Source organism: Gossypium hirsutum, chromosome A08 (genome assembly GCF_007990345.1).
Source record: "Gossypium hirsutum isolate 1008001.06 chromosome A08, Gossypium_hirsutum_v2.1, whole genome shotgun sequence".
Taxonomy (NCBI): domain Eukaryota; kingdom Viridiplantae; phylum Streptophyta; class Magnoliopsida; order Malvales; family Malvaceae; genus Gossypium; species Gossypium hirsutum.
Window position 1 is genome coordinate 113,625,773 of NC_053431.1, and position 24,950 is coordinate 113,650,722.

The 24,950-nt window shown below is 31.8% G+C and overlaps 2 protein-coding genes and 1 long non-coding RNA gene across 12 annotated transcripts; 2 read left to right on the forward strand and 1 right to left on the reverse strand.

Moving 5' to 3' along the window:
- Positions 1-3,909: 3,909 nt before the first annotated feature.
- On the forward strand, positions 3,910-4,699 carry LOC107888061 (uncharacterized). The gene is made up of 2 exons (XR_001681261.2): positions 3,910-4,049; positions 4,431-4,699. It is a non-coding gene; the product is annotated as an uncharacterized lncRNA (long non-coding RNA).
- An 11,106-nt stretch (positions 4,700-15,805) lies between these two features.
- LOC107918857 (nardilysin-like) lies at positions 15,806-18,432 on the forward strand. Of its 9 annotated transcripts, none has more exons than XR_001690270.2 (6): positions 15,807-16,151; positions 16,220-16,302; positions 16,397-16,443; positions 16,681-17,354; positions 17,485-17,603; positions 18,005-18,432. XR_001690270.2 is itself a non-coding variant. In XM_041074837.1 (5 exons), the coding sequence occupies exons 1-4, from the start codon at positions 16,036-16,038 to the stop codon at positions 16,728-16,730; spliced, it is 288 nt and encodes a 95-aa protein (XP_040930771.1). In that variant the 5' UTR covers positions 15,806-16,035; the 3' UTR covers positions 16,731-17,603; positions 18,005-18,432. The 9 variants fall into 9 exon arrangements, 6 of the variants coding, with proteins under 6 accessions (XP_040930771.1, XP_016703927.1, XP_040930767.1 ...); XR_005899801.1 differs by having other exon boundaries at positions 16,681-16,817; positions 16,978-17,603; XR_005899800.1 differs by having other exon boundaries at positions 16,681-16,793; positions 16,978-17,603.
- A 1,309-nt stretch (positions 18,433-19,741) lies between these two features.
- Positions 19,742-21,879, reverse strand: LOC107918436 (ankyrin repeat-containing protein BDA1). Of its 2 annotated transcripts, none has more exons than XM_016848001.2 (3): positions 21,571-21,879; positions 20,630-21,337; positions 19,742-20,542 (listed from the first exon to the last, which is right to left on the reverse strand). In XM_016848001.2, the coding sequence occupies exons 2-3, from the start codon at positions 21,230-21,232 to the stop codon at positions 19,859-19,861; spliced, it is 1,287 nt and encodes a 428-aa protein (XP_016703490.1). In that variant the 5' UTR covers positions 21,233-21,337; positions 21,571-21,879; the 3' UTR covers positions 19,742-19,858. The 2 variants fall into 2 exon arrangements, with proteins under 2 accessions (XP_016703490.1, XP_040930772.1); XM_041074838.1 differs by having other exon boundaries at positions 20,630-21,344.
- Between the last annotated feature and the right edge of the window lie 3,071 nt (positions 21,880-24,950).

Consider the following 24,950-nt stretch of genomic DNA (forward strand, 5'->3'; position numbering starts at 1 on the left):
TTTAATAATTTCAATCTTGCTCTTTCTTTAGAATTTACGTTTTATATTTTTAAAAGCACTTTCTAACAATAACAATAAATATTATTAAACTTTTTAAAAGTTTTTTTTAAAAATTCTTTTTCAGTACTTTTTTTAAATCACTTTTCAACTTCAATAGTAAATAGTATTAAGATTTTTCTTCCTTTTACTAATTTTTAATTATACAATCAAAATATCACTACAACAAAACATGCCTAATGCGACGCTTTTGGGGCAACACTTTTTTAAATGTTGGAATAGACTTGTCGACATACGCTTTGGCCAACTCTTTGTATAAGAGTTGGGATATGCATGCCTAAGGCAACGCTTAAATAAAAGTCGGCTTTATCCAACACTATACTGACACTTTCGGGCCGACACTTTCCTATGTGTTGGGATAGACTTGACGACATACACTTTGGCCAACTCTTTATATAAGAGTTGGGATATGCATGCCTAAGGCAACGCTTAAATAAGAGTCGACTTTGTTCAACACTATGTCGACACTTTTGGACCGACACTTTCCTAAGTGTTGGGATAGACTTGTCGTTATACACTTTGGCCAACCCTTTGTATAAGAGTTGGGATATGCATCCCTAAGACAACACTTGTTCAACAGTATATCGACACTTTTCTAAGTGATGGGGTAGACTTGTCGGCATATGTTTTTGCCAACTTTTTGTATAATAGTAGGTATATGCATGCCTAAGGCAACACTTAAATAAGAGTCGGCTTTGTCCAACACTATGCGGACACTTTTGGGGCAACACTTTCTTAAGTGTTGGGATAGACTTGCCAACATATGCTTTGGCCAACTCTTTGGACAAGGGTTGGGATATGCATGTCTAAGGCAACGCTTAAATAAGAGTCAGTTTTGTCCAACACTATGCCGACTTGTGTTATACCTTTCCCAACTATATAAAAGTGTTACCATATGAAAAGAAAAACTCTTATATCCTATACCACCAATCACTAATTTTATAATTGTATATATCACTTTTCTAATAAATTAATTTTATATTAAATAAAAAATTGTGGTATTAATATTTTAAATAATATCTTTAGATTTAAAATATGAATATTCTTAAAATTTTACATAATGAGTGTTAATAATTATATATAATAAAATTAAAAATGACTTAATAGCTTTGAGTGAGAATAAGGTTTAAGATTTATATATCTTCACTGCATTTTTTATGACAAGAATAGAAAAGGCCATATTCATATTAGACATAATTGTTTTTTTTTCTTTAAAGATGAATTTTAATTTAAGGTTAAAACATGTTTAATGACCATTGTTAATGGAAAAAGTTTCATAATCAAATTAGAAATTAAAGAATTGCTATGATATTTTTTTCCTATTTGTATTGACAATAGTTTCACTGTAGTATGACATCGAGCTACTAAATGATAAATGAACTACTCAAAAGTTTTCATTTAAGTCATCGAGCTACTAAAATAACTGTTGTATGACATTCTCTATTCTCACCACGTGCACCAATCGAAAACTCTTATTCCCTTTCACTTTTATAGTTTAGTTTTATCTCGACATAAGCGTTAGATCAACTTGGATATAAAGTATGTTCTTCTACTTATCAACATGTATTTATCTGTGACAGCCCTAATTTGGCCCTAGTCGGAAAGTGGTTTCGGGACCACAAAACCGAGTCATAAAAATAATTAACCGTTATAATCTATGCTTACTGTATGTGTACATGCACATGTGAAAGTTTCATGTTTTAATTTTATCATTTGTATGTGAAATAGATTAAATAGGACTCATGTGAAATAAATGTGAAAGATGATAGGTTAATCTCAAAGTGGTGTAATAATGCATGTTAGGAAAAGGATGGGTTTGCATGTCAAATATCCATTTTTGACAAGTAGTGGCCGGCCATGATGAAGTGATAGATAAAAATATGTATTAATTATTAGTTAATGGCTTAATATTTTATAGTATAGATGAATAAAATGAAAATAATAATAGAAAGAATGGGAAAAAAGCAAAGTCTTAACTTTGTTCTTCTTAGCCGAACCAAAAGGGAGAAAAAGGGGAGCAAACATTCAGCCATTTGAAACCTAAGGAAGGTTAGTAAATCATGTTAGATTTTTGAAATTCTAGTTTGTTTTAGGTTACTCATCATGCTACTTACTTAGCCCATGCCAAAACTTTGAATTTGGATGGTTGAATTGAACATTCGGTTATGGTAGATAAGGAAGGAATTTGATTTTTATCTTTAAGTTTTGATGAAGAAATTGTTGATGAAAGAAGTTGATCTTGTTAAAAACTATAATTTCTAATACTCATATGTGTAATAGCCGAACCTAGACTTTGCTTAAGGTCTTGAACAAATGCCGATTAGGTGTTTTGAAATGGATAAATTAGGTGCTTGATTTCCTAAAGGTTCGGCATAGTACATGATATTTTTGTTAGTATGATTTCGAAGAATTTGAGTAATGTTATGTATAAGTAAAATTATTAGGTACGGTCTTGGCAGTATATATGTACTATTGATCTATTTAGCTAATAATATCTAGGGTGATAAATAATTAAACAATATGTATACAAAGAATGTGTGAAAGAGTGAATTGGCAATAATCTCTTTAGGACAACAGCAGTAAAGTGATTTTGGAAAAATCACTATAAATTGTGGGAGTTGAGTTAGAAGTTGAATAAATTATGTAATTAAAGCTTGATGAGTCTAGTTTCTTATAAAAGAAACTATAAAAGCAAAATAATTGCCGATAATGAGATAATTGAAGTAATGTGGGACAGAGTCAAAATGACTTCTAGATCCCCTGTTCTGTTTTTATAAAATCACTATAAAACGTATAAAAATATTAAAATGATGAAATTTATATGCTTAGACTCCTTAATGAGTCTAGTTTCAAATGATATAAACAAGGAAATGTTTTGAATTCTGTACAATGAGAAATTTATTTCGTAGTGAAGAGTTGTCAGATTAGTCAAACAGTGAAACAAGGGAAACTTTAAGAAAAATCTGGTATTGATTGGCCAAACTAAAAATTCTAAAAATTTTATGGATAAAATATATATGAGTCTATTTTCAAGGAAATTTTACGGAAATTTATTTGGAGTTTCATAGCTCCAGTTATAAATAATTTAGTGACTGTTGCTCAAGAAGACAGCTTATTGTGAATTTGTGATTATGAGGTAATCATTGATAAAAATTTGTTAAGGAGTTGCTTAATGTTTTCTTATAAGCTTACTATAATCTGTATGTGTGAAAGTCGAATATATATGTATTATATTCTGAAAATAATATTTGAATAGTCGATTAATGTTTAGTTTAAAATTTGTTGAATTAAAGCTCAAGAGCATAGGGGGCAATTTCGAATAAGGGAAAAGAGAAAGCAATCGACTAGCCTATCCGCAGTTGTTCAAATAAATCCGAGGTAAGTCTTTGAGTAATGGAACTTAGCTTATGATTTGATTAAACAATGTTATATATTTATATATATAGCACAATAAATAAATTGTGACCTAATGGTTTCTCTTGATTTACATATTGAAATAAATGGGTAGTGCATCGGCTTGTAATCGAATGGTTATAGAAACTCATGTAGAGTAGTGAAACGGAATCGTGTCATTTGTATGAGCTGTTGAGCCGAAAATGAATGATGGATAATCATGTTGTGTTTGTGATCTAATAATGTAAATGAATTGTTAATGATTTATAATATAAATATATTTTGTGCATGACAATTGAGGATTATATCCGGGTTAAGTCTCGAAGGCATTCGTGCTGGTTGCTATTTCCGGGTTAAGTCCCGAAGGCATTCGTGCTGGTTGTTATTTCTGGGTTAAGTCCCGAAGGCATTCGTGCTGGTTGTTATTTCCGGGTTAAGCCCCGAAGGCATTCGTGCTGGTCGCTATTTCTGGGTTAAGTCCCGAAGGCATTTGTGCTGGTTGTTACATCCGGGCTAAATCCCGAAGGCAATTGGGTTGGAAATGTGCGATCTTGTCGTAATAATTTCTATTGATGGGCTTACAACCCTAAGATGATCAGGTATGCACCGTATATACATTGAAATTAAGTTAAGATTGACTAAGAGCATGTAAGTATATGGGTTGAAGTGTGAAGTAACATAAGTATGTGATTTTTGCGTATTTGCATTTATTTAGCCTTGTAATCGAATTAGATGTATTCGGCATAATTATGAGGTTAGTTGGGTAAAAAGAGATTATCTACATGATACGAATTCGTGTTTAAGGAAAAATTTAAGATGACATGTATGAACGATAGGGGTATATTTAATCATGACTACATTTAGTCAGAAAGATGATGAGCCTTATGAATGCTATGCTTTAGTTATAAATGATTTCATTACTTAAGACTTACTAAGCATCGAAATGCTTACTCTTTTTGCCTTCATTCCCTGCTTTATAGATTTTGTTCGTGAACTATCGGACTCGGGAGATCCAAAGTCGAAGTCGTCCACACTTTCTAAACCTTTCGGTACTCTTGTAAATGAACCTTGATAATGGCATGTATAGGATTGACTTTTGATGTTAATTACGTATCTTTTTGGTGATGTATATATGTATAGTCATGCGAAAATGGCTTGTTAAGTTATTATATGCGCTCCACATAATTAATGTGTATGTGTGGATGATAATCGATTAATGTTTTAAATGTTTTGATGTGAATTAAACTTAGGAATGAATTAAGGTACTATTTAAATTGAGAAGACTGCTTTGCATAGTGTATAAACGAAATTCGAATTCGAAGGTATGCTATCAGAAATTACCTGAGTATTGTCAAATGAATTTTCGTACTTATTTGGTAATATTCCTTACCCCCTACGGCGACGGATACGGGTTAGGGGTGTTACATTATCCATTATACTGATTATCGAATCATCGCTTTATAGATAAACTTATCATTATAGTTTAAATTATTTAAGAGATAATAGATAAACTTTATATATATTAAAATTAAAAAAAATTGCTAACCCATGCATGTATACAGAAACAAAATTAATTAGTAAAATGAAAAAATTAGTTAAATTTCCTAAAATATTGTAAGAATATATAATTACAGAAGAGAAACAAAAATTTAAAGCTATTTTGTTTTTTTTTTTATATTTTGAAAGTTTTTTTTGTTTTCTTACATAAAAATTATATAAAAATTTCAAATTTTATCTAATTCTTTTAAATAATACTAAAATTTTCAAAAATTATTTATTTAAAATTGATATGAAAGATATAATAATTCAATATAAAAATTGCTCATATGTTATTAAAAAGTCAAATATTAGCTGAGTTTATGAGAAAAAACGCCGCAAAAGATAAGTAATAGCGCATCAAAAATCTATTTTATTTTAGGATTTAGGGTCTATAATTTATGATTTAAGGTTTAAGATTTAAGATTCATTGTAATGAACCGAAAGTTACGGTATCGGAAATTGAGTCTTGAGTACTGTTTCCGTGAAATTTATTCATGAATATTTATTAGAAATATTTATGAATTATAGTTGAATGGTTATTTAGTGTTTAATTAAGTGAAGTAGCTTGAATTTAGTTTAAAGGGCTAAATTGCATAAGGAATAAAAGTTTAATTATAGATTAAAGAAGTAAAAGGGACTAATCTAGTAATTAGACCCTAAGTGCCATGTGTGTTTTAATATTGAATAACGTGTGTAATAGTTGGTATATATGTGTAATATCTATAAGATATTTTATGTTATAGCTATTACACATGTTAGTTTTATATTTATTATAGGTTAATAATAGTATAATAAGTAAAATTGATAAAATAGAAAAAGAAGATAGAAAGACTAACAAGAGAGCAAACGTGAAAGAAAGAAGAAAGAAAGAAAGAAATAAAAAAGGGAAATTTGAGGATTAAGGCCCTAAAGTTTGATTGGTAAGTTGTTTTAGCTCATTTTCTTATGATTTTTATGTTTATGGATGCCTAATTCAAAGTTCTACATGTATGAGGTTAAAATGAAGAAAAATAGAGAATTTTTAGATATTGATTTAGTTGAATAAATTGAGGTTTTATGGGTTAAATTGATAGAAATTGAAGTTAGAAGTGATTAGTTAAAGGAATTTCTAAGTTAGGTTTAAATATGGACTAAGTTGAATAGAGCTCAAAATTTATGTTTTATAATGAATTTTATGAGTTAGAAATTGTTAATGAGTTGATTAAAAGAGAATATGAAGCTTAAGTTAAAGAAAAAAAAAGATTAGTAATGGAAAAAGGACGAAATTGGAATTTTTGTAAAAGTTTGGTAGAAAGTGAAAATGTGTTTTATGAATTAATATATTGATGATTTTTAATTGTATGATTGTTGGTAGCAAACGTAGCACCGGATACGTCATCAAAGAAGGGAAAAGAGAAAGTGAACGAAGATATCGATTAAATTCGATAAATAGTGGTTTGTATTTCTATAAACCGAGCTTAATCATTATTGCTATATTTGATATTTATATTGTATGAAAATGTGAATGAGGTAAGTATTTTTACCATATTGAAATGAATGTGATTTTGAATACCCTATTAACAGTGTCGAGCTAGTCGGATATAGTTGACATGTCATAGGAATTGGAAGTATTGGGATATTCCGACATTGAGTCGATGAGACACTATGTGTCGACTACTGTTAAAGTTTCGGATTTGTTCCGATGAAGTACTTTGTGTACTATAATGTTAAAGTTCTGGATTTATTCCGATGAAGCATTATGTGCTTCTCCCAGAGTGTAGGTTGGATCCGTGTATCCGTTAGTGTCCGAGTTATGTTAATAAGGGTAAATAAAGTAAAGATTATTAAAGTACTGATTGATATTGAATAATAGCAATAATGCGTTTGAATTACCATGTTTTAAAGTTGATTAAGCTATTGTTTATAGAAATACCACTGAGAGTATTCTCAGCGTACGGTTTGTTTCCGTGCGCAGGCTAGGTACGAAAGTATAAGGACTCAGCATACAAGCCGATCCCTAAACTCAAATTGGTGAAGTTTCTATCTTTTTGGAAAATGGCATTGTACCTAGGATGTCTTTTGGTCATTTTGAAAGTATCTAAGTTGTTAAGTGATATTTTGGTATGTTTTGTAAATGTTACCAAAACCTTAAGTATGGTATGTTTTGATATGTTAGTGAAGAGTAATAAGAGGAAGTGTTGGTAAATATTGTAGAGAGAAGAAATGAAGATGTTATAAACTTAGTTATCAACATTTTATACTAAAACAGATTTGGACAGTAGCGGTAGTCCAACTTTGAAAATATACCAAAAATAGTATAAAGTAAATTAGATAATGAATAAAATTTTTAATTTAAGCTTAATGAATCTATTTTTATATGGAAGTAATAAAATAGGTAAAAGAGTTGTATTTTATGAGATATTTACATTTTGGTGAAACAGGGTTAGAACAATTTCTGGATTCTCTGTTCTGACTTTAGAAATTCACCATAAATTTTGTATTAAGAATTAGGACTCAAACTTTATTTGTATGGATTCCTTATTGAGTCTATTTTTAATTGAAACAAATGGCATAGTCATTGTATTTATATACAGGAAGAAATTTGATTTGTAGTGCACAAGGGTCAGAGTAGCCGAACCCTGAAACAGGTGAGACTTTTTCTAATAAACTGTACTAATTGGCCTGACCAAAAATTTTAGAAAAAAATTAGTAAGTATATATATGAGTCTAGTTTCAGGAAAAATTTACGAAATTAGATTTCGAGTTTTGTAACTCAAGATATGATTTTTTTGCGACCGTGATGCAGATGGATAGTTTACTACGAAAACTGTTTAAGTGCTAAGATAAGTTTTGTAATGTCTCCTGCTCGACTCCTGCGACAGTCTCGGGTAAGGGGATGTTACAAGCTTGATTGGTATTAGAGCTAATTAGGTTTAGTTGATTGGTATTAGAGCTAATTACGTTTAGTCGGTTCTAGGATTAAATCGAATGTCAATGTGAATCTAGAGGTACATGCCATTACGGAGTCAAATTTGAGTTGGGATTGGATGCTGATATGTTTGTTGAATATTTTCATTTTATAGCATTAAGAATGTTTGATAAAAGCATTGAGGATACTGATCAAGATATGTATAGTGAAGATGATGAACCGTATAATGTGAATGAATCGGAGTCTGCAACTCTAAGTGTGAATCCAGTAGAAAATCAACTGAATGTTGGAAGTGATAATATTGAAGTCTTTAGAATAATCGCTGATGCCCTTCAAAAAGCGGTAAGAACTATGCCTGCTACGTCCTCTATCCCTATTACCCGAAGAGCTCCAATTAAAGAATTGAGAAAATATGGAGCTACAGAATTTTTGGGTGCAAAGGGAATTGATTCGACTATTGCTGAAAATTGGTTAAAGACTACAAAGAGAGTTCTGAAGCAACTTGAATGTACACCACAAGAAAGCTTAGTATGTGTTGTCTCATTACTGTAAGATGAAGCTTTCGTATGGTGGGAATCAGTGATTCAGAATGTACTTGAGGAACAGATAAGTTGGGACTTCTTTCAAAAAGAGTTTCAAAAGAAGTATTTAGGAGAAATGTACATAGAAGACAAAAGACAAGAGTTCTTAACACTGAAACAAGGTGAAATGCTCATAGTGGATTATGAACGAGAATTTCTGAGATTGAGCAGATATGCCACTGAGTTTGTACCGACTGAAGCCGACCGATGTAAAAGATTTTTAAGAGGATTACGTGATGAATTTAGACTACAGTTGATGCCTTTTAGAATTATTGAGTTTGCGGATTTAATGGAAATAGCTAAGATGATTGAACAAATTCTCGGAAGGGATAAAAGTCTGAAGTTTCTCGTTCGACTGAAAAATGTCCCGGAATGGTTAGTTCAAGTCCGCAGCCTAAGTGGTCAAAAGAATCACGAGGTAATTGGAGATTTAGTTCTCGATCGGAAAGGAGTGATCGAGGTCAGAAAAGACAGGCTACTGTGTCTACTGGCAGTATCCGAAGTCCAGTTCAGAATACTAAAATTCCAATATGTGAGCATTGTGGAAACGACACAAAGAGGAGTGTAGAAAGTTGACTGGGGGTTGTTTCCGTTGTGGAGCTACCGATCACTTTATTAAAGATTGCCCAAAGATATCTGGAACAACACCGACAGTAGTGCAAAGATCTAAATTTGCTTCCAGAGGCCGAGGATCAGGCCGAAGTAGTTCGTTTGCTAGAGGTGGTACTAGAAGAACTAGTGAGAGTGCTACACAACAATCTGAAGCTAGAGCTCCAGCTCGAGCGTATGTTGTGAGGACTCGAGAAGAGAAATATGCTCACGATGTGGTGACAGGTATATTCTTATTGAATTCAGCACCCGTTTATGCTTTAATAGACCCTGGGTCATCACATTCATATGTTAATACGAAAGTAGTTGAAACAAAAAAATTAGAGTCTGGATTGTCTAAAGTTATGATAGAAGTGTCTAGTCCACTGGGAAAAACTACTTTAGTGAACCATATATGTCAAAGATGTTCGTTAATGATTCAAGATAGAATATTCCCTGTTGATTTGTTGATTATGCCATTTGGCGACTTTGATGTTATTTTGGGAATGGACTGGTTATCAGAATATGGAGTGATTTTAGACTGTTATAAGAAGAAGTTTATTGTTCAGAATGAAAGTGAAGATAGAATTGAAGTAAATGGTATTCGGACTAGTGGATCAATTCATATTGTTTCGGCCATTAAAGCTAGCAAGCTTCTTCATCGAGGTTGTAATGCTTTCTTAGCATATGTGATTAATTCGGATTCAGTTGAAAGTCAGTGTAGTAAAATTCAGACTGTATGTGAATTTTCTGATGTATTCCCTGAGGAATTACCTGGATTACCCCCTGATCGAGAGGTAGAATTTGTGATTGAAGTCTACCCAGGTACAGATCCGGTATCGATACCTCTGTACCCTATGGCACCTACTGAGCTAAAGGAATTAAAAGTACAGTTGCAAGACTTATTGGACAGAGGTTTTATACGGCCTAGTACATCACCATGTGGAGCTCCAATGTTATTTGTTAAGAAGAAAGATGGGTTGATGCGGTTGTGCATTGATTATCAACAACTCAACAAAGTGACTGTCAAGATCAAGTATCCACTTCCCGAATAGATGATTTGTTTGATCAACTGAAAGGAGCTTCCGTATTTTCAAATATTGATCTGAGGTTGGGATACTATCAGTTGAAAGTAAAAGAGTGCGACATATTGAAGACGGCATTCCGTACAAGGTATGGGTATTATGAATTTTTAGTGATGCCATTTGGACTGACAAATGCCCCTACTGCTTTTATGGATCTTATGAATCGAATTTTTCAGCCATACTTGGATCAGTTCGTAGTAGTTTTTATTGACGATATTTTGGTGTATTCCAAGTAAAAAAAAAATCATTAGCAACATCTCCAGATTGTTTTGCAAATACTACGAGAAAAGCAATTGTACAGAAAATTGAGCAAGTGTGAATTCTGGTTATCAGAAGTTGTGTTTCTTGGTCATGTCGTATCAGAGGATGGAATTAGAGTGGATCCAAAGAAGATTGAAGCAGTTATTCAGTGGAAAGTTCCTAAAAATGTATCAGAGGTATGAAGTTTTCTCGGATTGGCTGGTTACTATCGAAAATTCGTCAATGGATTTTCAAAGATAGCCTTACCGATGACCAAGCTACTACAGAAGAATATTCCATTTGTTTGGAATGAGCAATGTCAGAAAAGTTTTGAAGCATTAAAACGAATGTTAACAGAGGCACCGGTGTTAACTTTACCAGAATCAGAAAGAGATTTTGTAGTGTACAATGATGCTTCATTGAGTGGACTGGGATGTGTACTGATGCAGAACGGGAAAGTCATTGCTTATGCTTCACGGCAACTGAAACCACATGAACGCAACTATCAAACTCATGATTTAGAATTAGCAGCTGTAATTTTTGCCTTGAAGATTTGGAGGCACTATCTTTATGGTGAAAAGTGCTATGTTTATACGGATCATAAAAGTTTGAAGTATCTGCTTTCGCAAAAAGAATTGAATCTGAGACAAAGGCGTTGGATAGAGCTTCTAAAAGACTATGATTGTGTCATAGACTATCATTCAGGGAAGGCTAATGTAGTAGCCGACACACTGAGTAGAAAAGCTGTGATTGAATTACGAGTAATGTTTGTACAACTTAGTATCACTGAAGATGGAAGCCTTTTGACTGAATTAAGAATAAAGCCAGTAATGTTTGATCGAATCAGATCAGCTCAGTTAGAAGATGATAAGTTGTTAAAGAAAAGAGAGATGATTCGGAATGGTACAATAGAAAATTTTAGCATTGATGGAAATGGCTGTCTAAGATTTCAAAATCAACTTTGCATTCCGAATAATTCTGAGTTGAAAGAGTTAATTCTTCAAGAAGCTCATAATAGTCCATTTGCATTTCATCCTAGAGGTATGAAAATGTATCGTGATTTGCGTAAATTGTATTGGTGGTCGGGAATGAAAAAAGATATAACTGAATATGTGGCAAAGTGTTTGACTTGTCAACGAGTGAAGGCAGAACATCAAGTTCCATCGGGATTACTTCAACCTATCAATATTTCTAAATGGAAATGGGACCGAATAACGATAGACTTTGTGACGGGATTACCGATGCCTACAAGTAAAAAGAATGCTATTTGGGTAATAGTTGATCGACTTACGAAGTCAGCTCATTTCTTAGCTGTGAGAATCGATTGGTCGTTAAAGAAACTTGCTGATGTTTATGTTCGGGAAATCATTAGATTACATGGTATTCCAAAATCAATAATTTCTGACAGAGATCCAAGGTTTACGTCAAGGTTTTAGAAGCAATTACATGAATCTTTCGGTACTCGACTTCACTTTAGTACAGCTTTTCATCCACAGACTGATGGTCAATCTGAACGGGTAATACAAATTTTAGAAGATATGCTTCGAGCCTGTATGATTGATTTTGAGTCTAAATGGGAATATTATTTTGTCATTAGCCGAATTTGTGTATAATAATAGTTTCCAGTCAAGTATACAGATGGCACCGTATAAGGCTTTGTATGGACGAAGATGCAGATCACCCGTATGTTGGCCAGAACTGAATGAGAAGAAGATGATTGGACCTGAATTGGTTCAAGAAACGAAAAGTACAGTTAAGAAAATTCAGGAAAGATTGAAAACTGCTTTTGATAGACAGAAATCGTATGCAGATTTGAAACGACGGGATATTGAATACTCAGTCGGGGATAAAGTATTTTTAAAGGTTTCACCTTGGAAGAAAATTCTAAGATTTGGTGAAAAAGGAAAATTAAGTCCTTGTTTTATTGGGTCTTACGAAGTTATTGAGAGAATTGGACCAGTAGCGTATCGATTGGCCTTACCTCCTGAACTACAGAAAATGCACGATGTCTTCCATGTTTCTATGCTAAGAAGATATTGATCGGATCCTTCACATGTTATTACGACCGAGAATGTAGAGATTCAACCTGACTTATCGTATGAAGAAGAACCAGTTGAGATTCTAGCACGAGAGGAAAAGAATTACGTAATAAACGTATTCCTTTAGTAAAAGTGCTATGGCGAAGTCACAGTGTTGAAGAAGCTACGTGGGAATCGGAAGAAATGATGAGATCTCAATACCCTTATCTCTTTTCAGGTAAATTTCGAGGACGAAATTTATTAAGGGGGAGAGAATTGTAATGAACCGAAAGTTACAGTATTGGAAATTGAGTCTTGAGTACTGTTTCCGTGAAATTTATTCATGAATATTTATTAGAAATATTTATGAATTATAGTTGAATGGTTATTTAGTGTTTAATTAAGTGAAGTAGCTTGAATTTAGTTTAAAGGGCTAAATTGCATAAGGAATAAAAGTTTAATTATAGATTAAAGAAGTAAAATGGACTAATCTAGTAATTAGACCCTAAGTGCCATGTGTGTGTTAATATTGAATAACGTGTGTAATAGTTGGTATATATGTGTAATAGCTATAAGATATTTTATGTTATAGCTATTACACATGTTAGTTTTATATTTATTATAGGTTAATAATAGTATAATAAGTAAAATTGATAAAATAGAAAAAGAAGATAGAAAGACTAACAGAGAGCAAACGTGAAAGAAAGAAGAAATAAATAAATAAATAAATAAGGGAAATTTGAGGATTAAGGCCCTAAAGTTTGATTGGTAAGTTGTTTTAGCTCATTTTCTTATGATTTTTATGTTTATGGATGCCTAATTCAAAGTTCTACATGTATGAGGTTAAAATGAAGAAAATAGAGAATTTTTAGATATTGATTTAGTTGAATAAATTGAGGTTTTATGGGTTAAATTGATAGAAATTGAAGTTAGAAGTGATTAGTTAAAGGAATTTGTAAGTTAGGTTTAAATAAGGACTAAGTTGAATAGAGCTCAAAATTTATGTTTTATAATGAATTTTATGAGTTAGAAATTGTTAATGAGTTGATTAAAAGAGAATATGAAGCTTAAGTCAAAGAAAAAAAGATTAGTAATGGAAAAGGATGAAATTGGAATTTTGTAAAAGTTTGGTAGAAAGTGAAAATGTGTTTTATGAATTAATATATTGATGATTTTTAATTATATGATTGTTAGTAGCAAACGTAGCACCGGATACGTCATCAAAAAAGGGAAAAGAGAAAGTGAACGAAGATATCGATTAAATTAGATAAATAGTGGTTTGTATTCTATAAACCGAGCTTAATCGTTATTGTTATATTTGATATTTATATTGTATGAAAATGTGAATGAGGTAAGTATTTTTACCATATTGAAATGAATGTGATTTTGAATACCCTATTAACAGTGTCGAGCTAGTCGGATATAGTTGACATGTCATAGGAATTGGAAGTATTGGGATATTCCGACATTGAGTCGATGAGACACTATGTGTCGACTACTGTTAAAGTTTCGGATTTGTTCCGATGAAGTACTTTGTGTACTATAATGTTAAAGTTCCGGATTTATTCCGATGAAACATTATGTGCTTATGCCAGAGTGTGGGTTGGACCCGTGTATCCGTTAGTGTCCGAGTTATGTTAATAAGGGTAAATAAAGTAAAGATTATTAAAGTACTGATTGATATTGAATAATAGCAATAATGTGTTTGAATTACCATGTTTTAAAGTTGATTAAGCTATTATTTATAGAAATACCACTGAGAGTATTCTCAACGTACGGTTTGTTTCCGTGCGCAGGCTAGGTACGAAAGTATAAGGACTCAGCATACAAGTCGATCCCCAAACTCAAATTGGTGAAGTTTCTATCTTTTTGGAAAATGGCATTGTACCTAGGATGTCTTTTGGTCATTTGAAAGTATCTAAGTTGTTAAGTGATATTTTGGTATGTTTTATAAATGTTACCAAAACCTTAAGTATGGTATGTTTTGATATGTTAGTGAAGAGTAATAAGAGGAAGTGTTGGTAAATATTGTAGAGAGAAGAAATGAAGATGTTATAAATTTAGTTATCAACATTTATACTAAAACAGATTTGGACAGTAGCGGTAGTCCAACTTTGAAAATATACCAAAATAGTATAAAGTGAATTAGATAATGAATAAAATTTGTAATTTAAGCTTAATGAATCTATTTTTATATGGAAGTAATAAAATAGGTAAAAGAGTTGTATTTTATGAGATATTTACATTTTGGTGAAACAGGGTTAGAACAATTTCTGGATTTCCTGTTCTGACTTTAGAAATTCACCATAAATTGTGTATTAAGAAATAGGACTCAAACTTTATTTGTATGGATTCCTTATTGAGTCTATTTTTAATTGAAACAAATGGCATAGTCATTGGATTTCTGTACAGGAAAAAAATTGATTCGTAGTGCACAAGGGTCAGAGTAGCCGAACCCTGAAACAGGCGAGATTTTTTCTAATAAACTGTACTAATTGGCCTGACCAAAAATTCTAGAAAAACATTAGTAAGTAGATATATGAGTCTAGTTTCAGGCAAAATTTACGGAATTAGATTTCGAGTTTCGTAACTCGAGATATGATTTTTTTTGCGACCGTGATGCAGATGGATAGTTTACTACGAAAACTGTTTAAGTGCTAAGATAAGTTTTGTAATGTCTCCTGCTCGACTCCGGCGACGGTCTCGAGTAAGGGGACGTTACATTCATGATTTTAGGGTTTTGGGGTTTTGTGGCTTATGTTTTATAGTTTAGGGTTTAGATGTTAATGTTTGGGGTTTCTATTTTAGTTTTTAGAGTTTAGGGTTTTGTGTTTAGGTTTAGAGGTTTTGATAAAAACGTCGCAAAAAAATTATTTTATTTAAAACAAAACGGCATCGTTTTGCTCCCTTCATTCTCACCCATCATCTTCTAGTTATTACTTAACTAGTTTCTTTATATTAATTAAATTACAACTTATTTTTAATTTAATATTTAAAATCTTTAAAAAAAATTTATGTCAGGTAGAAAAATTTTGAAAGTAAAAATATAGAAAAATATATGTTAAAAATGAAAAAAAAATAAAAATACTATTATTTAAAATAATTTTAAAGTTTTTTTTGGTATATGACTAATTGTTTTTTAATTTATATATTAAATGATTTCTTATATAATTATAAAAGAGATAATATTAATTTTAATATATTAAAATTATCATTATAGTTTAAATTATTTAAGAGATAATAGATAAACTTTATATATATTAAAATTTAAAAAATTACTAACTCATGCATATCTAGAGAAACAAAATTAATTAGTGAATTGAAAATTTTAATTTAATTTCCTAAAATATTGAAAGAGTATATAATTACAAAAAGAGAAGACAAAATTTAAAGCTTTCTTTTCCCTCTTCTTTTTCCCAAAATCGTTTTCCCCCCACCCCCAAAATTTCACCTGAAATCTTTCTTTTTCTTTCCCCAATTTATTTTTCCCAAAGTAAACTAAAAGAGAAAAAGGGGATGGAAAGTTGAAGAGTGGAGAGGCTGGATCAGTTGCCGACAGCCCTTTTGGCTACCATCATGACCAAGCTTGATATCTCTTCCATCTGCTCTTTGGCTGTCATCTGCACATGGGGATGAGGATGAAGAAGATGAAGAAGACGAAGACGAAGAAGAAGAAGAAGACGAAGACGAAGATGAAGCCGACGCCGACAATGAGAAAGAGAAGATTGCTCAGACTGAAAAGGTTCGTCTTTTCTCCTCCTTTTATTGATTGAAGTCCTGACATTAGTTGATTCATCGATTGCGAATTAGGTCGCAGGCAGCGGCAGCAATGTGTGTAGGATTTGGCAGCTTCTCTGGCCCTCCTGAGGCGCAGGGTCTTGCTCATTTTCTAGGTTTCGTTACTTACATTTATTCATTTCCCATTCTGCTTAACTGCACTTATTTCTGCTCTGCCTATATTCATGAAGTTTCTTTATTTCTTTGTAGAACACATGCTATTCATTGGTAGTATTGAATTTCCCGATGAAAACGAGGTCTGTTCATCCATAATCTTTCCCATTGCTATTCTAAATGCCTAACTTGTCATTCTTTTGCTACTCTATCAGAATTTAGAAATGATATTCACAAGAATATTTTTTTTTTGCCTGCTTCTATTATTGTCAATTTAAACTGTATTTTTTTTCTTATCGTACTTCTAAACGGTGTGTTTATTTTTAGTTGGTGATGTAATAATTGTTTGGCCTACCTCCATTGACACTTTTCTTTGCTAGTATGATAGTTACTTATCCAAACATGGAGGCTCATCAAATGCATAAACTGAAGCTAAGCATACATGCTACCATTTTGAAGTTGAAGGAGAATTTCTCAAGGGTGCTTTGAGAAGGTAATTAAATTGTAAAGGGCAGAGGTTAGTTATTGAATTTTCTTTTTCCTTTTACTTTCCATTGCTTGATTCGAGCTTCACTATAGGGATTTTTAATGGAGTAATCGTTTGGTCTTTCATTGTTTATACTGATTCCCTAAGTCATCAGAATTTTGGACTTATGTCGGTATCTTGTCTTTACCAGATTCTCCTAATTTTTTATTTCACCCCTTGTGAAACTTGAAGCGATGGAGCGAGAGGTGCTTGCTGTGGATTCTGGTGTGCATCATTAATTTGAGTCTATATCTGTCTTCTTGCGCCCCCTTCTCTGCCTTTTCCCCCCAAAATCATTTGACTCTCAAGATTCTCTTGGTTGTTTAATAAAATTTGATTAAAAAAATCAATATGGTGGCGCCGGAGTTAGCTGTTGTCTTTACTAAGTTGCAGACACTATCTACTTTAGACCATGCGTCTGTGGTCTCCATGAACATATTTGTAGCGCTTCTTTGTGCTTGCATTGTGATTGGTCATCTTTTGGAGTAGAATAGATGGATGAACGAATCAATTACTGCCCTTATCATTGTGAATTTCTCTATTGACATCTTTTGACGTGGATTTTGTCATTCATGGACAATTCAGCTAAGTTTTGATTGCTTGGTTTTGTATGTTTTTCTTGTTTGATATATTTGATTTAAATTACTTTTGTTTGCAGGGTGTTTTTATTGGGGTCATTATTTTTTTGACAAGTGGGGGTAAAAGCTCTCATCTTTTAGTCTTTAGTGAACATCTGTTCTTTATCTATCTTCTGCCCCCTATTATTTTCAATGCTGGGTAAGTTTGTTATCTTTCATTTTCATTTTAATTTATCTTGTGAATGAAAAATATGAAGATAATTTATTATACCTTCTAAAAGGTAAAATAGATGGACATATAATACTTATCCAATGTGAAGCTTTGTTTTGTTTAAATAGCCATTCCTGAGTTTCTATTCTGGCTTAAACTTGAGTGCATTGAGAATTCCCCAATGTTTTCATTACTGTAAATAGAGGAACATATATGTCTTTTCCACTTGTTAAGCTTTGATGTTTTATTTAAATTCTTTTAGAGTAAAAATGATGGCGGCATTTAGTTAATATTTTGTTTTCCTAAAGCCTTTCTAATCTCAGTCTTTTTGATCTTAAAGGAAATACAAAACCAGACAAAGTTTTAAGTTTTTGATCCGGTTTGTGCAGGATTGGTCATTACACAATCCCTAAAGAGATGAATGAGGTCTGCAATTGGCTTACAGCAAGGTTGGGGCTTGAGGGATAACGCTAAATATAGCGAAGAGTTGGGAAGCAATAATGGTGAAATGAGAGAAGATTGCATATGTTACAAGTAGGTATATGGTATACTTGGATCTGGAGATGTTTCACTACCTGAGGCTACCCTTGTAGAAATAAGAGATCAGCAGAGTTTCTTGGAATTGAAATTGCAACTTCAGACTGTATTAGCTATTATGTAGTATAACATCAATATCAATGTCCATCGTCTTAGGAACTTTTTTATTTGTTTACTTTTGTACATTGGGTTAAATGTTGGTGGTATAAATTTTGCCTAAATGTTAGTGTATTTTGATATTGGATCGATTTTTGTAATAAATATTCAACCTTTATTTTAATTTTAGTTTAATATTTTTAGTTGTATTTAAAGCACAATTTCTATTCACTGTAAATGTTTATGAATATATATTAATATTGAAACAATAAAAAAAAGAAAATAAATGCCTTAGACGTGTTTATTCCAACCTTTTTAAGATTGTTTTAAATGGGTTTATCTCAACTTTTTAAAGGTTGCCTTAAACGGGTTTATTTTAACTTTTTTAAAAGTTGTCTTAGACAAGGTATATCTTAACCTTTTTAAGGTTGTATTAGACGGTTTTATCTCAGCCTTTTTAAAGGTTGCCTTAGACAAGGTCTATTCTAGCCTTTTTAGGGTTGCTTTAAATGGGTCTATCCCAACCTTTTTTAAAGGTCAGCATTGACTTAGCCTTTCACAACCCTTCAATAAGGGTCGGTTTATGTTAACTTATGGCGGAGCCTATGCCAACTGTACTATAGACAACTTTTTTGGAAGCGTTGAGAGAAGCGTCACGAAATCTATGCCAACCTTTTTTGAATCGTCTTAGGTCAAAAAAAGTGTCGCGATAGGATTGTTTTGTTGTAGTGTATAGACCTATCATTACTTTTTAAACTTTTCCTTTTCTCTTTTCTATTTGTTTAAAAGGGCAAAACATTCAATAAATTCGATTGTAACCCCAAGCTTGTAGCTTATTTGAAAGCTAAAATTCCCCCCCTTCTTCACGAAAATAGAATTTAGTTTATGTTTTTATTTTCATGAATTTAATTTTTAATTTTTTTATATTTCAAAATTCAGATTAATTTTACTATAAATTTTATTGCACAAATACAATAATAAATAAAAGACTTGTTAACTCATCATATGCGATTATATGTACAGGTTTTAAAATCTCATTATATGCTGATGTAATATATGAGATTATAGTATGATTAGTTGGTGTAATTTAGATTATTTCAATTTTTAGTTCATTTATATTGTAAATTTATTTGAACATGTGTGTAATTATACGTGTTGCAGTGTAATAATTTGATTCTAGATGAATTTGTTATTTCATTATACGTAAATTTTGTGAAAAAGTAATAGTTAATAATTTAATGTGAACATCGGCAGGCTGCAAGGTTTATATGTTTAGATGTGGCGGCGGCGGCCGAATGTTTTAAGAACTAGGGCTCTGTGCGTTTGTTTGGGCTAAGTTCTCTGGCTCGGTTTGAGCCTTTGCAACTATTGTATTGGGTCCAATTGCTGGTTGTCCCTTTTTCTACGATGATATTTCCTTTATTATCAAAGAAAATGTCGAAGTCATAAATTTGAATGATTTTGGTCATTATCTTACCAATTTACTTCAGATATAGAAAATTAAAAGAAAAAGTTTAATTGCAAAGAAGATGCACTTCACACAAAGTGAGGAGATATCTTTTTTGTACCCAAATAATTGGACTCAAAGATCCGTCCACGGATGGAAGGTCCTACTTGCTGCATTTGCAGAGTTTTCTGATGGAGATGAACCGTTGACGCTTTGATGAAAGCAGAATACCCACAACTAGTAACACTACAAACAGAATGAATAAACCCAAATTAAACAAAGCACATTCCAGGTTTGGCGATATGACCATTGAGCTGAACAGGTAACCAGCAGACAGCAGACCTAAGGATACCGTCAATAGCCAACCAAAGAAGCCGTGTGGGAGAAGAAGAAATATGGTTATGACTGTCACACAAAACGAAGTACCATTCAAGATTATGAATATCATGTATACCCAAGCTTTCATCACCACCTTCCCTTCATTGTCCTCACCCTGACCCAGCCCTCCTGGCGGGCTCAGAATCGCTTGGAATGTGGTTGTTGCTATCAGTGCACCTGCCACAAGCAATGCATCCCTTGATTCCGTTGAGATACTTGCTTTCTGCCCTTTCAATAATCCTATCACGTTTCCGAAACAGCTAACCTTTGATTTGGTACTTGGTTGATTCATGGAATCTGTAGTACCCTTGATCTGAATCGAGTGAAATTCTAGAGCTCTTGCTTGAATCAAGAGGCCTTTCATCTGTGTATTAACTGGTTCTGATTTGTTAACCATGTCCAGAACTGTTAAATCTTTCAGGTTTTCCGCATTCACATTGATGTTAGTCTTTAGTAACGAGGTCACCATCTGCAGGAGGAGGAGGAGGAGGAATAATTAGCAACAAATTAAGCAATAAAATGATTATATATATATATTGGCAATTAAGATTATCACCTGTAATTGATTCAATTCCACTGCAGTATGCAATACGGTGCAACCATTTTCGTCCTTCCAATTGAGGACTCTTTCCTCCTGGTTCAGGGCCTCTCTTTTCCAAGACCTTTGAAGATATGCTAATAAATAATCTAAAACTTCGATGTTGCCGGTTTTCACAGCGACGTGCAATGCAGTTTCACCCTGGTTGGTGATATCAACGATGGAAGTGGGGCAAGCCGAGAGAAATTTATCCAAGAGACGGAGATCTCCCTGTTTCACCACATGAAGCAAAGGAGTAATACCGTCTTTGCCCTTGTTGCGGACGAGGTCTGCCCCATTCTCCGTCTCCAGGAGACGAAGCACAGTCGAGATCCGGTTGTTTTCCAAGGCAAGGTGCATGGGGCTCATCCCTCTGCTATCTAGCTTCTGGGAGAAACATGGCTTCAGCCTCATGATCTCTATAGCAAAACTGGTATGTCCCTCACTTGCAGCAACGTGCAAAGGAGTTTCAACGACGGGATATTTATCAAAATTATCCAATTCGTTAGGATTTCTATCTATGATTTTATATAACTTCTCAACATCTCCTTCCAAAGCAGCTTTCCTCATATGTATATCCATTTGAAACAGAACACTATCTTAGCCTAGAGTTGGTTTTGCTGGAGATTGCTTCAGCTGAATTAGTATTGTAATATAAGGAGTAGGATATGGTCCATGGCACATACACTGTCACCTTAAATTATAGAAATCAAAATATATTAAATATATTTTATGATTAATTGAAAACTTAGTCAATTTCTCTCTCACCACAACAGATTAACAATCCTTCTTAAATTTAAAACAATTTTCCAATTTCGTGGATATCCTTCTAACAATGTTTTGGATTCCAGTTTTCCATAATCTACCTACGTTGTATATTCGGCAAAACAAAAAAAAATAAAAAAAATTTAAGTACTTACACTCTCTTGACTGAATATTTGATGTTCATACATGAAGCTGCGTTGACTACATTGCTATATATATAAATAATCATCCATTGTTTACACTGCAATATATATAATCCTCCATGCCAGCTAATGGAAAGTGTAATGAAGGCAAGTTTTTTTTTTTTATTATTAATAATTCAGAAACTGCAAAAATTTGATAAGTCTAGTATATTTAAAGCATTCATAAGCACATGATTCAAGGTGATAATGAATACATAGAGATGAAAGCATTAAGCATTCACATGCTGTACATGTGTTGTAGGAAACAGGCATTAAACATTACTCTGACTTTGCATAACTTGAGGCTTATATGTATATATATAAACAAAGACTTACTCACTTGACTCTCTTAACTTAACAATCACTATTATATATTTCTATTAGAATGTAGAAAGCATCTGCCAACCTATTCATTTTTCTTAAGTAAACACCTGATATTTCAAATTATAGCTTACCTAATCATTAATTAAAATAATTTCTATTATTAATATTAATCTCTAACTACAACTTCAACTTTCAATCTAAATGATAATTTCCTCAATTTTCCCATTACTTTTACAAATTTGACTTTTCATCCTTATCTTTGCAAATTTTCCATTCTCGATTTAATTTTTGGTTTTGGACTTTTGTATAAAAATATTACAAATTTAACATTTATCTTGTATTTTTATTATTTTATTGTATTGTAATTATGTTTAAAGAAGATATATATATATATATATATATAACAAAGTTATATTACAAATAAATGAATGTTGGGTTGAATGGTGAAGTATAAATGTTAAAAATTAAAGAGTCATTATGTGTTTTTATTTTTCTGTATAAAAATATAAAAATATAAAAACATCCTCAATACAATAGGATTACTTGAGCTTATTTTTGTCTTTTTCCAACTGAGTTAACACCCAGTTAACTTGTAATACCAACTAACTCGAGGACTTTATAATAAGTATACATAATAACTTACGTAAAGTTGGCTTAAGGGAGTAAAAAGTCCTCAAACTTTTTCAGAAAATAAATCTTAATGGTTAAAGGGTCTTTTTGATACATTTTATAATTTTTTTATGATTTTTATAAAATTTACAATTTTTTATATAATTTTTATAATTTTTTTATAGTTTTTAATATTTTTATATTTTTTATTAAATTTTAATAATTTTATAACTTTTATTTATTTATATTATTTATAATTTTTTTGCCACATGTTACACCGTTAAAGCTAACAGTCAAATAATCTTTTTGATGCATTTTAACAACTCAAGTACCCAATTGAGTGAAAAAAAAAGCTTAATTACCTTTTTAAAAAAGTTTGAGGACTTTTTACTCTCTTAAACTTTCAAATTTTCAATAAAGAAAAACTTTGACTTAACATTTGCATCTGCATTATCCCAAAAATAACCTAATATTACACTTAATATTTTTTTTGCGTAAACTATTAAAATAGTCACTTTTATTTGTCTCAAATTTAGTCACTTACATTATCATGTTGTAACATTTTAGTCACTGAGCGTTAATTGTCGTTAACGGTATAAGTAAGCTGACTTGGCACATTAGATCATCATTTCAAATGAAAATTTTAAGTTAAATTATACAATTGGTCCCCATATTTTTTTTCATTTTGAACAATTTAATTTTTTTCTTTTACGTTCTTTAAACTTTCCTTTTCTTTTTTCTTTTCTTTTTCATTCTCTTCATTTCTTTTAACGTAGTTTTTTCTAGGTTTTCTATTTGTTAAAACTAGTCCCTATACTTTTATTTTTTTGAACAATTTAATTTTTTTTCTTTTTTTTCTTTATTTTCATTTTCTTATTCCCCTTTATTTTTCTCTCTTCTCGTATTCTTCACTGTAGAAACATAATTTTTGCTCACCAAATAAACTAAGTCTTTGTTTTTTTCACATGATTCCTAAATTGAATTTCACTCGAAACCCAATATCAATCATTCTTAATCAAATATCAATTTGAATATAATCTAATTTTGAAACTAAAATTGGATCTAACTAGTCAAATATAAAAAAAACCATATTCTTAATCAAATCGAAACATAAATTGAATTCTTTATATTCAAAACAATTTTTTTCCGTTTCCAAACTTTTACAGAATTGTGTAAATTATTTTTTCCTTTTCTTTTATTTTCTGACAAATAAATTTAAGCAAACGATAAAATTGATCTAAATCTTCTTGGATATTTCCAAGCAAACTTGATTGGAAGCAGAGTATGGATGAACTGAAGAGAGAAAGGGAGCATGGAACCAAACTGATATGGGTAAAGTTGATGGTAAGTTTAGTATGGTGGTCGTTTTAGTCATCGAGAGTATAGAACTCGTTTGAAGAATTAGTGAAACAACGTCGTTTCGAGAGGGTGAGAATGTTGTAGGTAAGATAGATGAGGTGGTCGTGGAGGTTGGTTAGGAGGTTAAGGGAACGAGCTCGCGAAACTTTGTTGAGGGTGGATTGCCATAAGTCACAACTAGCGAGGTCTTCGAGTGAGCCGAGCTTGTGGACGAAGCCATTGAGAGATCGAAATTAGTTTGCTAAAGCAATGATGGATGATTAGGGTTTGTAACTGTGGGTGAGAATAAGCGAAACAAGTTTTATTTTGGTTTTAGCTTTCACCATTTTTTTTCATAAACTTAAAAAAGTTTTAGCAAATTGAAAACATAGAAAAACTATGTTAAAAGAGATGGAGAAGAGAAGAAAATAGAGGGAGAAACAGAAGAGAATGGAAAATAAAGAAAAAAAAAGAAAGTTAAAAGAACATAAAAGAAAAAATTAAATTACTCAAAATGAAAAAAATATGGAGACCAATTGTATAATTTAACCTAAAATTTTTGTTTGAAATGATGATTTTACGTGCCACGTCAACTTACCGTTACACCGTTAACAACAATTAACGACTCAGTAACTAAAATGTTACAACACGTTAACGTGACTATTACGTAACATTTCAAACATAAATAACTAAAATATAATCTGAAATAAGTAAAAGTGACTATTTTGATAATTTAGCTTAATGTATTTTCTTAAATCGTGATATTAAACTTAAAGACTTTGATTTAATATAAATAAACATATAGAAATGAAAAAAATGAACAAACAAAAAATGGTAAATGAATATCGTCTCATTTTCACCTGTCAATAGCTTAAGCTAAACTAATTTGTCTCCTAACCACTAGTTGGATTAAAATAACCTGTTTAAATTCAGTGTAAAACAAACTTTTGGTAAATTTACCTAATAATACTAAGATCAATTTATTGAAATGGCGTGCCGTTCTATTTGGAGATGCCAATATGTGGTTCCAAGAGCGTGCATAATTGCTCAATAATTTAGTTCAGTTATCAATGTGACACAAA